Below are 16,588 nucleotides of genomic sequence, written 5' to 3'. Positions count from 1 at the left end.
CTTGTGTGGGTCTTTAAAAATGAATTATGCACTTTAGGAGGCCAAGGCAGGAGAATCACTTGAGTCCAGGAGTTTGAGACTACCCCGAATAACATGACGAGACCATGTCTCTACAAAAAAAAATTTAAAAATAGCCTGTTGCGGTGGCATGTGCCTGTGGTCCCAGCTTCTCTGGAGGCTGAGGTGAGAGGATTGCTTGAGCCCAGCAAGTCAAGCCTACAGTGAGCCATGATCTTGCCACTGCACTTACCCTAGGTATCAGAGTGAGACTCTGTTTCAAAAAAGAAAAAATGGCCAGGGGTGGTGGCTCAAGCCTGTAATCCCAGCACTTTGGGAGTCTGAAGCAGGTAGATCACCTGAGGTCAGGAGCTCAAGAACAGCTTGGCCAACATGGTGAAACACTGTCTCCACTAAAAATACAAAAATTAGCTGGGCCTGGTGTCAGGCGCTTGTAATCCCAGCTACCTGGGAGGCTGAGGCAGGAGATTCGCTTGAACTCAGGAGGTGGAGTTTGCAGCAAGTTGAGATCATGCCACTGCGCTCCAGCCTGGGTGACAGAGTGAGGCTCCATCTCAAAAAACAAATAAAAAAGGAAAAAATGAATTGGACTTCATTTGTGTCAGAGAGAGCATCCATGGCTTTTGCAAATGCCAAGTAGTGAAGAGAAATTGAGAGTAGGTGGTATGTAGGAGAGTGGGGAGAATTCACAGAGTGGACAGCTTTGCGTGCCATTCTGTGGAGGCATTCCCCAGAGGGAAATGGCAGAGGCTGTAGGGAAGAGGTCACACATGCAGTGTCCACAGGGTCCAGGCAGAAAACAACAGTGAGAGAACTAGGTGGGGTGACCACCTGTCCTGGTTACCTAGGACTGAGGGGTTTCCCAGGAAAAGTCTCCCAGCAGACCAAGACGAGTTGATCACCCTAGAATGAGGGCAGGCCTTGCCTGCCTAGAAAGGGCCTGCTCTCTTCAGGGGGCAGCTCCTTGAAAATGTAGACTGGGATTGCTGGATCTTCCAAACGTCCAAGAGAAACTGAATATCCAAAATTTAATGCAAGTTCTTCTGGTTTTTAAACGTTGACAACAAACTCAAATGTTTTAAAAACATGATGCCGGCCAAACCAAGCATTTCTGTGGGCTGTGTGAGGCCTGCAGGCTGCCCTTTTGAGGATCTCTGGCTACAGTGATGTAAGTAAAGCTTCCCATGTCCCACCTTGTTCCTGCCCTGAGGCCAGTTAAAGGCATGTTCAGATGACTTTCATTATGCAGAGTGATTTCAGTGATCAATCATTTAGTTTTTAATTTGATGTTCTTAACCAGATTCGGATGCTGAGCACAGAATGTAATGGATCAAAGCGGCAATGAATAGTGGTAATAGGGACATGCATTCCATTTTTTTTTTTTTTGAAAGATGAAATAATTGCTCAAGGGCTTGTTCTGTCCCAAACCTGGAAACCTATTTGGTCAGAAAAATAAGAATATATTTCTCAAATATCAGCCTTAAGGTTTGTTTATCCTGGGCATCTGGGCAGCCCCCTGACTGAAATAAAGCTGGGAAAGAATAATCACTTGTGCGTATCTTGGAAGGTCAGGGGACTGCTGTTTGAAGATTGTGGAGGGTAATAGAGTTAACTCAACATTGTCTTCCTGTGACTGGGTTGTAATGTGACTATGGAGAAACCACCTAACTTCTCTGGTCCATGGTTTCCCCATGTGTGCTGCAGGGAGGCTGGCTTGCAGGATAGTTCCCAAGAAGCATCCTCCCCACCAACTCTTTAAGCTTCAACTTTGATTAGACTTTTGCTGGGATTTCTCTGGCCCTGCCAGGGTGAAAGAGTCAAGGGAGATTTTAAAGAAAATTTCAGTCCAGACAACTGTGACATCTTTTTTCTTTTCTAGATGGAATTAGTAGATATGGGGCTTTAATAAGTTGATCTGATATCTGGGCTCCACCAGGCCAGCTCTCTGAATGGCATTTTTCATTGTGTCACTTGATTTTTCTTTAATTAAGTGTGGATAAGACTATAGGTATGGGAGCTGGGTGCAGGAAGAAACCTTCAGAGGCAGGGGTTTTGCAGTCAGGGAGCCATCCTCTGCAAGAGAGGGGAGGGTGGGGCAGGTGGGGGAGGACCTGCATTCATGCCAAGCTGCAGTGTCACCTTTATTAATGATGACGGGGAGAGGGAGTCAGCAGGCAGCTAATGCGGACTGCAGAGGATGGTAATCGGGAGGTGTTGCTACCATTCCAAAGGACAGGGAAGTGGGACAAATGGGAATTTAAGAGGCGAGAGGTGAACAGAGGGAGAGAAAGGCAAAAAAAAAAAAAAAAAAAAAAAATTGAGTATGATGTCATCTGGAAAATTGCAAACCAATGAATCAATGAAGTATCATTCCCAGAGCAGGGAGGAAGCTGCCAGAGAAGGAGCCAGCCTGCCGGGAGCTGGGACCTGACAGGAAGCACAAGCTGGGTTGGCTATGCAGTGCCCTAGCCAGGGGTCAGCCACAGCTGGCACGTGAGCCCTGGGAATGGACTTCCACTTTCTTCTGCCCCTTTCCTCCTAGAGCCTTTTTTTTTTTTTTTTTTTTTTCCCACGAAAGACATCAGAAGAATGCTCTATCCAAAGGGGCTTTACAGGAGCTCGTTAATGTGAACCCTTGGAGTCAGCTTTTCAAACAGTTATCTCTGAGTTCAGCTTCATAGGATTTTTCTCATCATGGGGATCAGCTTCATAAAAGTCAGAGTGTGATGATTCTGCCAGTTTTTGCTGTTAACAGATGAAATAGTACTCCCTTTATAGAAATGAAGAGCAAGGACTTTGGGTAGCTTTCTTTAGTTCTCAAGAACTCATCAGCAGAGCTGCCCTGAAGGCAACACAGTAGGCAGGTGCCTGCATGGTATCCTATTACCTACAGATTGAGGATCAAAGCCCTTAGCCAGGCATTCAAGGCCCTTCCATAGTCTTCCCCTCCAAATATCTCTCATAGTCACCCATGAACTTCTGCTGTACCCAGGCACCTTGCTCATTTCCACCTCTGCCACTTTCCTCATCCTGTTCCAACATATAAATATGAGGCAGCAATTTCTCAATATATATACTACCACTTTCCTGCCCTTGCCCATGGCAGACATCACTAATCGATCACCACACTCTTTCCTGCTGAGCTAGGTCTTGGCCTTAGAATTATTTCCAACACAGCTCCCCAGACAGTCACTACCAATCAATTAAATTAATCAAATTATAAAATAAAATGTATTTTCTATTATTGATCTAAGATGTCCTTTCCCATTCTTAGCTCAATCTCTATCAATCTTGTAGTTTCTCAAATCCTACAGGCTCTGTGAAATTTTCAGTATTTCTACCTTCATAGATTGTTCCTGCTTATTAAAAGCCTAGTGCAAACCTTACCTATAGCATGCATTTTGTACTTATAATTTAGTATCATAATGTATCTTCCTCTTTATGGATCAGAGCTTCTCAACATGAGTGCTAGTGACATTTGGGGCTGGATCATTTTCTTTGTGGGGGCTATCCTATGCATTGTAGGATATTTTAGCAGCATCCTTAGCTTTTACCCAATAGATGTCAGTAGCAACCCTCTCCATCATTTTTGACAATGAAAAATATTTCAAGGCATTATTAAATGTCCTTTGAGGGCCAAAATTGCCCCAGTTGAGAGCCACTGTGAGATAGATGATAGATAGATAGATAGATAGATAGATAGATAGATAGATAGATAGATAGATAGATGATAGGTGGATAAAATCTCCCCTGTTAGTCTGAGACCTTCAGGGTGTGGACCATGATCATACATGACATAGCTCCTTACACGCAATAAGTGTTAAATATATATTTGATAACTGATTGATTAATTGGAAATGAGGACTGAGGAATTGACTAGGAAGCGGGAAAAATGTTTCCCACTGTGGACTAAGAATGACACCTTCAGTGTGTCCTTGCTGCAGTTAAGCACTGCGGAATTGAGCAATGCAGTTTGCAAAGGGGCCACCTCCATGCAACCACCCCGCTCCCCAATAAGCTGTTAGCAGATCCTAGTACCTGAGTGTGCTGTACTAGCAGATCTCTTACAGCAGAAACAACTAGAAGAGGGAGGAAGTGCTAAAAGAGGCCTGGATAATACGTTTGGCTTGAAGTTTAAAACATGATGTGAGAGACCTTCATTCCTCTTCACTCCTCAAGAAGGAAAATGAGGTAAACTGAAGAAATCCTTTTATCCACAAAGTACTCTTCCCTCCTGGAAGCTATCTGGCTTGGTCACCTGATGTTCTGTGAACATATTTATCTGCCAGCCCCCTCTACTCCCTTAAACAATAGAGGCTTTGTGAAGGGAGAAAAAGGGAAGAAACCATAAATCTTCACCCGCAATGCAGCTGCCCCCATTTCTGCAGGGGGGTTTAAATCATCCTTCACGAGTGAACCAGAAGCGAACTCTACACATCTCCGGTTGATCACAGACTGTTCCTGGTGAACCAGGAATGGAACTGAGACTGAGCATTGCAAGAAGTCTTTTGAACACCTATGTTTGCTAGGCTCTTTAAGGGACCATCTGCATGTGTCTTCTACCTTCATCCTCACTACAGTCCTAAAGAGCCAGAACGGTTATCCCCATTTACAACGAGAGAACAGGGTCTAAGAGGTAAAACAATTTGTCCAGAGTTCCAGAGCATGTCAAGAAGAGCTGGCATTGATCCCAGGACTTAGGATGTGTCCAGTGCCTGCCAGAAAAGCTACATCTATGAGAAACTAGATATATTTCCTAGTATGTGGTATTGGTACCTCATACAGAACCCTTCTTAGCCTTCAAATCCCAAGTACTGCAGAAAACAGAAGGGGCGTCCTCTGCCATTCAGAAGAGTCATTAAGAATGCTGGTTCTGTCTATGTAACTGTGTAACTTTACCAATTGGTCTATCTGTGTATATCATCTAGCTAGCTTTATCCGTATGTGCATACATCCATCTATTCATTCATTCATTCATTCATCTGTTCATTTATCCATCTGTCCATCCATCCAGCATCCATTCCTCCACTTCTAAATAGGCACAAGAGATGTCAATGATGTTTCCTAATATTCAAGGTTAATTCAGCAGGGGGAGAGGTGGTGAGGTGAACGATCGCACACTTTTCTTTTCTTCATTGTCTTTTGAGGTATAGCTTAATTTTAATGATAATAAGATAATATGTTTGGAAAAATGATAGTCTCCTTTCTTTCTAAATTAAATGAAAGCATTCTGAAGTCGAGCTATATCTCCTCTCTGTTCCTTGGTTTCCTCATCTATAAAGTACAAATGGTATTACCAACATCTACTGAAAGTTTGGAGGATTACTTAAGATAAAGCATACACAGTGAGTGCTTGACGCATAGTAAGTACTCTGTAACTGTCGCTATTTAATGATCATCCGTGTACTTTTTAACAGCATCTAACATGTAAACATCTGACTAATACTACTCTTCTGATTTTTTTCTTCCCTTGTTATGACCCTATAAAAAGTCCTTTCAGATGGGAAACAGAGGCTTAACACAGTATCTAACACATATTTAGCCCTTGAAATGGTGATTATTATTACTGTTGTTTAGCCCACAATACCTCCTGTCCAAGACTTCACATCCTTTAGGGACACCTTTTCCCATAGAAGGTTGACCGTCGTGTCATTTTACCCTGGATGTACATGTTTGCAGGAAAGAGTGGGAGTTGCTTAGGATCCTTATCCAGAGGTCTACACCCTAGCAATGCTCCTGGTTTTGATTTTTCTCAGGGAGGTGTGAACTGAGGAATGTACCATATTTTCCTGCACAGCCTTTCCTGAGATGTTCAGTGTGAGGCACAGAAGCCCCATCATTGTTGTAACATGGGGAATAAATCCTTGTTTCTGAACCTGTTCTTTTTGCGTCATATTTCTGACCCCCTCCCCCAACACACACACACACATTTCCATGGAGAGAGTTAGAAATAGGATAATTACGTTCTGTTCCATTAAAAACTGGAGTATCCTGAATGATAACCCCTCTCCTGGCAAGCAGGCTTCTCAGGTAGGCCCCCAGACTTGAATGGCTTTAACCAGAGACTGGGAGCCTCCAGAATTAGGCTTCTCTTCACTCAACTCTGCATGACAGGGAGATGAACCCACTGGACTTGAAGACAAATGGAATCAATGTAAAACTAAAGTCCATGCCCACACCTGCCGAAGGAGGGCCAGATTCAGCTAGAAAATAATCATTTAGCAAGACATGCTTGCTGAAGAGTGACAACCATCAGGAATGAGGAAGAGTCAACATTTACAACATAATTTGTGCCTTTCACAAACTCCTGACCCTGGGAACAACTCCAGTCTAGTGCCTTGGAGATGGGGTGGTGTGGAAAGACATGGAAACCGCTTCTCTAAAGAGGAGAGCTTTCCAACACACAACAGCCAGAGCAAGCTTCTCAAAGTCCAAATCAATGGCTTCTCTTTGTACTTACAAGAAAACCCCTATTCTTGCACTGACCTCCAAGGGCCCATGGGATTAGACTGCTGCCTGTCTCTCTGACCTCATCATTTACGGAGCCTTCCCTCAGTCATACCTTTCCACCACACTGAACTTCTTTCAGCTCCTCCGACACTCCAAGCACATCCCACTTCAGGGCCTTTGCATCTACTGTTTTGCCAGATTTTTGCATGACCTGTTTTCATCATTCAGGTTTCTACTCAAATGTCAACTCTTAAAGAGGCCACTACAATCCATTCTATTGAAAATAGGGCAAATATTCCATCTCCATGCTATTGCTTTGTAATATTTCATTAGTAGCACATATCACTATCTAAAATGATCTTACATATATATATTTCCTTGTTTAAAGTGTGTTCCCTCTGTTCCCAGCTCTTCCCAACTGGGATGTGAGCTTCTTAAGAACAAAACCTTTGGTAGCCTTCTCAGCTGTATCCCCAGTATCTAGAACCATGCCTGGCACATAGTAGGTGCTGAAGAAATATTTGTTGAATTAAGGAATGTGTGAAAGAATTATCTCACTCTGGCTCACTAGAATACAATTTAAGATAGGGTGTGTTCAGAGGTAGAACAAAACTTCTTTCATTTCTGGCCTCTCCTAAGGCAAAGGTAGTCAACACAGGACCCTAACTTTTCAGAGTTTATGGAGGAGGTGGTCCCTGTAACATTATTTTAGAGATGGGAAATTCTATAATAAATTCAATCTCCCATTTAACAAATATTTATTGAACCCATGCAATATGCAAATTCAACTCTAGCTTCTGACAAAGAACAATGAATAAATGGACACAAATCTCTGCCCATGAGATTGCTGACATGGAAGGCATGGCAAGCTTTTAAGAGAACACAGGGCTTACAGTCGGAAAGGCCTAAATTTTAGGCCCTGTGTCACCATATACTAAAAGTCTGCATAAGCAAGCTACCTGACCTCCAGGCATCTAACTTTCCTCCTCTATAAAATGGGCATAAAGCTGACCTCATGAGATTATTGAGAAGATTCAGTAATTGCTGTGCCCCTGGCACCTAGCACTTGGTGGTCGCTATTGAGATGATGAATGTAGGGCTCTGGGCAAAAGGAATGAATGAATGGAATTTTTTTCCTTCCACTTCCCCTTGTGATTAAACATCTCATCATATACTTTAGAAGTTTTCAAGTGATCTCAAAAAGAAAGAAAGGAAGAAGATTTAAAGTGATTTCACACCACAGAGCCACAAGCACAGGCTCCAACCAGGATCAGAAGGTGTTAGTTTCAAATGAAGAGTGTAATGAATTCAGGCTCCTCCTCGAGCCTTGATTCAAAGCGGCCTGTGCTTCTGGCCCCTCGTCTGTGCTTGAGAGCTGATCTGTCATTAATGCCCACAGCGTCAGGCAGGGGTGCACTTGGCTGACTCTGCTGGAGTTGCCATGTTGTACAGATGGAACATGTCAGGGCACACCCAGCGTATGCAACATCCAAGTGGCATCTTTCTGTTTTCCTGTGATGTTATGCCTTTGACATGTAGCAGTCCACACGAACCTTGTGGATCAAGAAGCTTCTTAGGAAAGAAGGTGATTTCGTTTATTCTATTGCACAGCAGGATGCCCTGAGTAACCAAAGAGTGTCACTGCACGCACAGACAGACAGACACCTTCTTAAAGCCGAACAACTGGGAAACTAAGTTTTCGATGAAGACAGTTATTTTTCATGCTTCTGAACAATTTGGACACTGTTGTCACTTTTCCTACCTGCCAACAACTGTTCCTGAATAAAAGAACTCTCCCGGCATGCTTTGTTCCAAGAGGTACACACTGGACTTACTGAACAGCGGCATGTTGTTAACCAAAAGCATGTTCAGCGGCAGAGGCTCTTTCTTAGCTGTTCATCCCAAGCTGTGATTGGGAGTGCTTGATGTGTCCATGGCTAGTCATGGGTAGGCGGAGTCATCATTTCCTCTGTCCAGGTCAGGAATTTCAATGAGCTAATCTGCATAGCTTCTCTGGACTTGAGTCAGCAACAAGACAATACTAATAATAGCTGCTATTATCGAGGGCTTTCCGTACTCTAAGTCCTTTACACAAATTAATTGAATCCTCACCAAAACCATGTGAAGTAAGGAATATTTTTATCTCCTTTTATAGATGAGGCAACTGAGGCATAAGACCCTGCTTGAGGTCACAAAACTAGTAAGAGATAGAGCTGAGATTTGAACTCAGGCTTATCTGGCTCCTAAGTCCCCACTCTCATGCTTGCATCCTGGCAGAACCAGATGTAAGCCCTTTAGAGTACTGCCTTATCTGTCCTGCTCATTGCTCCACCCCTCGCACCTAGCACAGAGCCCAGAATGCAAGGACAGACCACACACCTTAGTTTTCTCAGAGAGTGCTCCCAATTACAATTCTGAACTGCCTGATAAAGCTCTAAAATGAATGGGTTTTAGAATCCCTGTTTTTCCTGACACCAAAGCCTCCCACTTCCAGTCCTGGACCCACCACACAGACAGCACCAATTTCATCCAAGAATAAAATCTGTTACATAACCAGATGGCAGACATGGGGGTGAATACAGAAGCAACCTGTGAGTGCATTCGGCCACTCCTAGTCTCCAAAGGACAGCTCCTAGAAAGAACTTTTCATCTCTCTCTGAGCCTCCGTCGGCATGCAAACTTTCCTTCATCTCCTCTCGTTGGTGCTTTCTATATTTTATTTTATTTTGGTCGTGCGCATTATTTGAAGTTACTATAGCAACGTGTCACCAGCTGGTATCACATAGTAATGTTGGCATTTAGGTAGCAAGCTTCCGAAGTTGGCTGTTTCTCTCCCTCTGCGATCTCATCACTCCTACTAATCTTAGGTGAGTGGGGGATGCATGGGCAGCACCCATGTCCCTCGCCCCTATTTTGTTTGTTTCCCAAGACAGGGCAAACTGGTAGCCTTTCCCTCAGTTCCGTTGGCACTGCAGGGGTCCTGGCTGTGTGTGTGTATGTGTAGGTGTGTTTGCATTAGAGGTTGTTAAATAGATATGTTTAAGTTGGATGTTGTACACTAAAATGATTGGCATTATCAGTATAATGACGACGATGATGATGATGATGTCTTTTTTAATGCAAAAGAATGGAATGATTTGGGAAGAGCTAATCTCCTGATCGCAATCACCTAGTATCCCAGCTAATTAATTCTGGTCACACAATATTGGGTTTCTATTTTTTTCCCTCACCGTCACACAGTGAACAGACCCTCACTCTTTTCCTTTGGAGCTTCCAAGTGTGCAAGACCTCCCTATGTCCCGATGGGCTGAATTAATTGAGAGGATTGATTGTCTTGGATCACTGAAGAGGGTTCTGTACAGCAAATAAGCCCTGCCACTCAAGGTGTTAAGTAGCCCCTCATCAGCCAAGTGCCTGTGATGATTGCACTTATTTTTACACATTTGACCTAGTTTCAAACTGTGTCTCTTCATGCTGTGATTCATTAGCCATGTTTTAAACCATCCCAATTGGGGCGAGGTGACACTGCCTGGGTTGTGCCAGAGTCTCAGATACAATTTCTCTCTGGAATTTAATATGCAAGTCTCCCTGGAATTCTGTTTTAAGAAGCAATTTCCCATCCTGGCATGCTGCTTGGGTATGGATGAGTGGCTGCCTCATTCCTAGGTAGTAAATATGTCGATTACAGAATTTCTGCCAGGGATGAAAAGAGGGGGATTCTTGCTAGCCTGGAGACTACAAGGGATCCCTCCACCCCTCTGTCCCCCATGTAGTATTCAGGCTTTTCCAGGTTTCTGACAGGGCTGGGAGTTCGAGCTCCTACACTATAAAGTTTGAACAATGACACTATTAGGGCTATCTAAGTTGCTAGGGCAAATGCAGTCTGATCAACATCCCCTCACCCCCTATTCCTATGTCTTCTTCTAAAAATTTAAGACATGGTGGATATGGAAGTAAGGTCTCAAACTTTTACAGAGGGGCAGGACACAAATGCCATTTTTGAGGAAACTACTGAAAAAGAGACACACGTCAGAGAAGCAAAATGTTATTCCATGATTCTGTCACTGTGTGACAAAAAAGGTGGTTATTAAAATCCAAATGACAGAAAGGAGACTTTTCTGAATACGAAGCTGCTGCCAGTGTCTCACTCAGTTTCAGGTTATCAATCAGTCACATCGGTGTGATTTCCCACAGATCTGATACCAAAGTGGGCTAGACACCATAGCAGAAAGAAAAGATGCTTCTAGTCGGAAGTAAAACACTGTCACTTTTCATTAACAGCCAAATGCAGGTAACTTGTCCAAACTTCAGTCACATTGCACTACAAATCGTACTGAAAGGCATGCAACCGGGTTTTTCTACGTGGTAGTGAGAACTAAGAAATTAACAAGCTGGTAAAAGTAATTTTGATTGATCAGTGAACTACAACACACCGACCAACTCCTAATAAAAAGATAATGGTTTCTTTCATAAAATAGCCACTCTCTCTAGATGGGGACTAGAATCCCCCTCCCTTTTTATCTTTTAAAATGAAGAATGGAAGTTTCTCTAAACAAGGCTTAAGACAATGCATCCTTTTCAAGTCAATTCCAGGCAACTTGAGAGCCAAGGTTTGTTTTTCTTTGCTTTTTTCCCCTTTCCAATTCAAATCAAGCCATTGGAAATAACGAGCATTCCATGTCTATGCATTTGAGGAGCCTGCAGTTCTGACAGTGGTGTATTTTCCGCTACATACCACCACGCACATACACACAAGCTCCCAGTCTCACTGTTCATTCAAGTCAAAGCTTTACAAGTAAACTATTGTCCAAGAGACGATCGCATTTTCTCTTAGAGGATCATCGATCATAAAAAATAAAACCTACCCACATCTCTTACCTTGAAGCAGTGGAATTACCTGCAAAGGATGGTCCCCCTTTCTTGCACAATGAGCCAGGCTTTGACCAGCAGCAAAATTACTCCAAAACAAGGAATAATAAGTCCTTTATATTGTAATTTTCACTGTTGATATGCAAGAAGTGTAGTGGGTCTGCTCACGTAGGAATAAATAAAAAGCCGAACAAACTGCTCGGCAGCTACCATGTGAAAAGAAAAGACCTCTAGTGGCCACAGGCTGAATTCTTTAAGGAAGGGAGAGGAGAGATGGAGGCAGCAGCGGAAACACACGCTCCTGTGTGTGTATAGACACACACACACACACCTATGCAGGCACACACACATGCACATACACACACTCCTACACCCCTCAAATGCTAAGGTTTCTCCTTTCTTGCATTTGGCCTGGCTGGAGGTAGAAACGAGAATAATGATTATTTCTTGATTTAAGTGGGAGCTGGTTAAATTAGTGACGGCGGTGTTCTGTCTAGTTTGAAAGGGATAATTTCACACCCTCAGTACCACCCCCTGGGGGCCTGAGCAGGAAAACAAATTTGACTCTGGCTCTTCAAGGAGGTGCCACTCAGTGTAGAGGCTACAAGTTCCCATTAAGAAAGCATCATCAGCCATTGTCCCTGAGAGTTTCAGCTTTGTGATCTCCTCCGTATTTGCATGTTTTCTAGTCATTTATGGTGTGTGGGTGTGGTGGTCACTTGGCAGGGAGAGCCAGCTTCCTGGGCTTGTAACCTTCGCAGTCATGACCGGCACCTTGCTTAGAAGGGCTCCATGGCTGTTTCAAAACTGAATAACTTTAAACAAGGGCTTTGCATTTTTTACTTTGTTCTGAGACCTACTAATTATATAGCTTTTCCTGCTGACAAGGAAAGCAGGCTATCCCTAACTTCTCAATTGGAAAGAACCTAGAAACAAATGAAAATCCGTATCATGGGAGCTACTTTTGGGAGTGTAAGCTTACAAAACAGTTTTCCAAAAGGCTTCCTGTTTCTCACCACTGGAACGAAATTGTAAACCTGGGAGGAAATATATACACATGTATATATACATACAGGCATACCTCGTTTTATTATGCTTCACAGATACCTGTTTTTTATAAATTGAAGGTTTGTGGCAGCCCTGCATTGAGCAAGTCTCTTGGCACCATTTTTCCAACAGCCTGTGCTCACTTCATATCTCTGCATCACAGTTTGGAAATCCAAGCAATATTTCAGATTTTTTTCATTATTATTATACCTGTTATGGTGATCTGTGACAGTGACCTTTAATGTTACTATTACAATTATTTTAGGGCACCATAAACAAACTTCATGAAGGCAAACTTCACTGTTCTTTTTTTAAGAAACTGCCACAGCCACTCCAGTCTTCAGCAACCACCACCCTGATCAGTCAGCATCCATCAGCATCAAGCCCAGACCCTCCCCCAGCAAAATGATTCCTATTTACTGAAGGTTCGGATGATCATTAGAGTTTTTTTAGATCATTTAGTTTTTTAAATTAAGGTTTATGTTCTCAAATTAAAATTTATGTTTTTTTAAACATAATGCTATTGCATACTTAATAGACTACAATACAGTGTTAACATAACTTTTATATACACTGAGAAGCCAAAACATTCATGTGACTGGCTTGATTGTGATATTCACTTTATTGTGGTGGTCTGGAACCAAACACATAATATCTTCAAGATATGCCTGTATATATTTCATATTTGTTATTTTATTAACAAAAGAAGAACTTTTTTTTTTTTTTTTTTTTTATAAAAAAGGCAGCAGTTTATGGTAAAAAATGCCTTTATTTTTTTCGTTCAAACATAATATTTCCAGCCAGGCCATCTTCCACAAGCCCGTGCTTGGCCGGACCACAGTGGAACTTCATTTGGCCAAGATGGCAGCCCCAGTGGAAACTTGCAAGAGACAGTCAAGAATGACTTCTCACCCCTGGTGGATTTGTGGCTAGTGCTTTGTTTACTAGGTTCCGGAATAGATCTCCCTGAATGCTGCTTGCAGACACTGAAAACTCACCCTGATATGGACTGATAAAATCTGGGAAAGAGGAAGCAGAAAAGGCTATGCTGATGTCTTCTGGTGCGTGAAAGGGTGTGGTTCCTCCTCTGCTCCCAGGGTCTCCTCTCTGTGTCCCTGCTTTGGTTGCCCTCTTGTTTGCATCTTTCTGGTACTTAGCTGGCTTTGCAAATTGAGGGTCTTACTCTTTTTCTCTCATGAATTAATCTTTCTTTCCTGACTAGATCATTAACTCACAAAGAGCAAGGGCCATCTCTTCTCATTTCCTTCATCCCTCTCAGCCCTTACCAACTGGCAGGTCCCAGGAGGTGCTGGGTTGCCACTGACTGATTCCTGGTGATCCAACTACGGATTCCTCTGCAGAGAACTTTAGTGCATTTCAAGGTGCTAAAGGAGCCATCTGATTGGTTTGATACTCCTCTAGAGGTAGATTCAGATGAATTATTGTCCCATTTAACAGATGAGACAATTGGGACTTACACATGTAAAATTATTTGTCATAAAATGAAACTGTCTCCATGATTTTGATATAGGCTGAATTTCCTGACACAAGTACAGTGCTCTTTCCCCAGTGTGCGAACATCAGGAGAGGTAATGGATCAGGTGTTATGTTTATGTTTGGCACTCCTATTACAGTCCCAGGCACATAATAGTACTCGGTAAATACTTTTTTGATGAATGAGCCATAAGGAGACATTTTCTCACAGGGAAGTTTTCCGTGGTCCTCTCTCAACTATTTGTGGTATTTTTCTTCATTTCTTGCAGAGTCACTTTGTGGCATGTATGACAGCCATCTTAAACCAGATGGGTGACCAGCACTACTCCTTCTACATTGAGACCTTCCAGACCAGCTCTGAACTTGTGGTGAGTCTGTAGGATGCTGGGGGCGAGGAAGAACTCTTTCATCTCTGGAACATGCCTTCTGTCCCTGTCAGAGAGACCTGAATGTCTACCATATAATCTAGATATGACTTAACCAATATGTATTGATGAATCACAGACATTTCAGGGTTTAAGAGCATGAGTGTTAGAGTCATACAGTCTTAGGTTTGCATCTAGGATTTGTCACTTGCTAGCTCTGTGACCATGGGCAGGTGAATCTCTTTTATTTGTAAAGTGGGAATAATATAATTTATGTCATAGGGCTAAGAAGGGGTTGCATGAGAAGACAATAGCTCTCATGTAGTAAGTGCTCAGTAAAATATAGCTCTTATTAAAATCACAAATGCCTAGAGGAAGTTGGCCTCTGGGCCCCCTTCTTCTAGCCTCTCAGGAGGCATTTGCTGCAAGACCATCTGCCGGTGGCCTGTGGCTTCTATCTCTGAAGCTGATGACTTCATTAACATAGAGCCCAGCCCAGGCTATTCCTGCCCCAAGGGTGGAGCAGAGCACCCTTTGCCCTCAGTGTGGCCACCTTTCTCACTGTCTTGTCGCTACCAGGTTCAGGAGTCCCACTGCTTGAGGTCACTGTCAACTCTCCCTAGAGAGACCAGGGCATCAAAATTGGATCAACCTCAGAGAGAGGCTCATAAAAAAAAAAAAAAAAAGGAATCATTAGAAAGTTAATGCCCTACCCCTTCATCCATTCAGTAGTGAGATGTTCTCTCCATTGGAGCAAGATTGGCAAGAAATGGAACCTTTCCCTCAACCTTCAATTTCCCTATAGCTTAAGACATGGAAATAGAAAAACTGGACTCCTAATTTTTGATCCTCTATGGAAGGAAAGGTCTCTGGGGGAAGAAGGTAAGAAATGGGATTCTTATTGATTGAACATACACATTTTCTTACATAACCCTCACAAAAGTATGACATGGGAATTAGGAGTCATATTTCACAAGTCTACAATCTGCTTGCCCAAGGTCCCATAGCTAGTATGTGGTGGAGGTAAGGTCTGGACATTGACTGTAACCCTTATACCATGCTATCTCTTCTCATTAAGAAGCCATTCTTCCCATCTATGAGCCAGGGGCCTTCTTCATTTCCATACGAAGGAGATGTGCCTGTGATGATAGCCACACTTCCCCAGGTGACATCAATTATGAATAATATAATAATACCATCATCATCATCACGTAATGAGAATTTGTAAGAGACCAGGCTCTGTACTAAGCATCTGATTGGCAGTATGTACTTAATCCTCACAGTCACCCTTTGAAGTAGATACTATCCCCATTCTGCTGATGTAGAAACAAGGACTTAAAGTATTGAGGTAGTTTTCCCTAGCAACAAAGATTCCTGGAAAAGAATAAATGCCATTCCTCAGAATTTTGCAACTTAGCTTAAAGCAGTGATTTTCAAATTATGTTCCTCCTATCCTCACTATGCTTTACCATAAACGTGCACACATGCGTGCATGCACACAAACACACACGCGCGCGCACACACACACACACACACAATTCCACCAGAGCTGTTCTACCTTTATATATTTTATATATTGGGCTCCAGGTAAGACTTTCTTTGAACAAAGAATTCTGCTGTTAAAATAATTTGAAAACCACCAACTTAAGGAAACAACTCTGGACAAATTTCCTCTAGATTTTGAATTTTACCTAAAGCATACTGGTGGTATGACTTCACTACCTCCAGCTCAAAAGGGTCTCAGTGCCAGTGATTCTGGTCTTAGCTATCTGGATTTGTCTTTGTTTATTTTTTATTTTTTGAGACACAGTCTCGCTCTGTCACCAGGCTGCAGTGCAGTGGTGCGATCTTGGCTCACTGCAACCTCTGCCCCCCAGGTTCAAGTGATTCTCCTGCCACAGCCTCCCGAGTAGCTGTGATTACAGTGTGCACCACCACGCCCAGCTAATTTTTGTGTTTTTAGTAGAGACAGGGTTTCACCATGTTGGCCAGGATGGTCTCAACCTCTTGACCTCAGGATCCACCCTTCTCGGCCTCCCAAAGTGCTGGGATTACAGGTGTGAGCCACCGTGCCCAGCCTCCGGATTTGTCTTTAATTTGTGTTCTCCAAAGATGGAGAAAAAGTTTGGCTCACTGCAAAGTCTAGGGAGGGTGCTGAAGTCCACTTTGAACCTCTTCAAAGGAGAGGAAGAGTTCCTGTCATTGTGTCTCATCCAATCTGCTCGTGTGTGTGTGTGTGTGTGTGTGTGAGAGAGAGAGAGAGAGACATATGAATTAGCTGTATTTACAGCACTGCTAATTAGATTCATTTTAATAAGAGTTTATTTGCTCAATGACCTGAGATG

At 42.9% G+C, this 16,588-nt stretch overlaps 2 protein-coding genes across 4 annotated transcripts in view; one reads left to right on the top strand and one right to left on the bottom strand.

The window, feature by feature from the left end:
* Positions 1 to 11,813, bottom strand: part of INSYN2B (inhibitory synaptic factor family member 2B) — a 119,176-nt gene extending 107,363 nt beyond the window's left edge. The window contains exon 1 of one of the 2 annotated variants that reach the window (XM_010364885.2): positions 11,347 to 11,813. The gene's annotated coding sequence lies outside the window, so the exon portion shown is untranslated. The remainder of the gene's footprint in view (positions 1 to 11,346) is intronic. The other variant, XM_030926874.1, reaches the window with a different exon arrangement.
* The window catches only part of DOCK2 (dedicator of cytokinesis 2), a 447,672-nt gene that overhangs the window by 333,660 nt on the left and 97,424 nt on the right, over positions 1 to 16,588 (top strand). For both annotated transcript variants that reach the window (XM_030926872.1, XM_030926873.1), the window contains one exon: positions 14,148 to 14,246. In XM_030926872.1, coding sequence (XP_030782732.1) covers positions 14,148 to 14,246 — 99 coding nt within the window. The remainder of the gene's footprint in view (positions 1 to 14,147; positions 14,247 to 16,588) is intronic.

Source organism: Rhinopithecus roxellana, chromosome 3 (genome assembly GCF_007565055.1).
Source record: "Rhinopithecus roxellana isolate Shanxi Qingling chromosome 3, ASM756505v1, whole genome shotgun sequence".
In the NCBI taxonomy this organism is placed as follows: domain Eukaryota; kingdom Metazoa; phylum Chordata; class Mammalia; order Primates; family Cercopithecidae; genus Rhinopithecus; species Rhinopithecus roxellana.
This window is presented reverse-complemented; position numbering and strand designations above follow the sequence as displayed.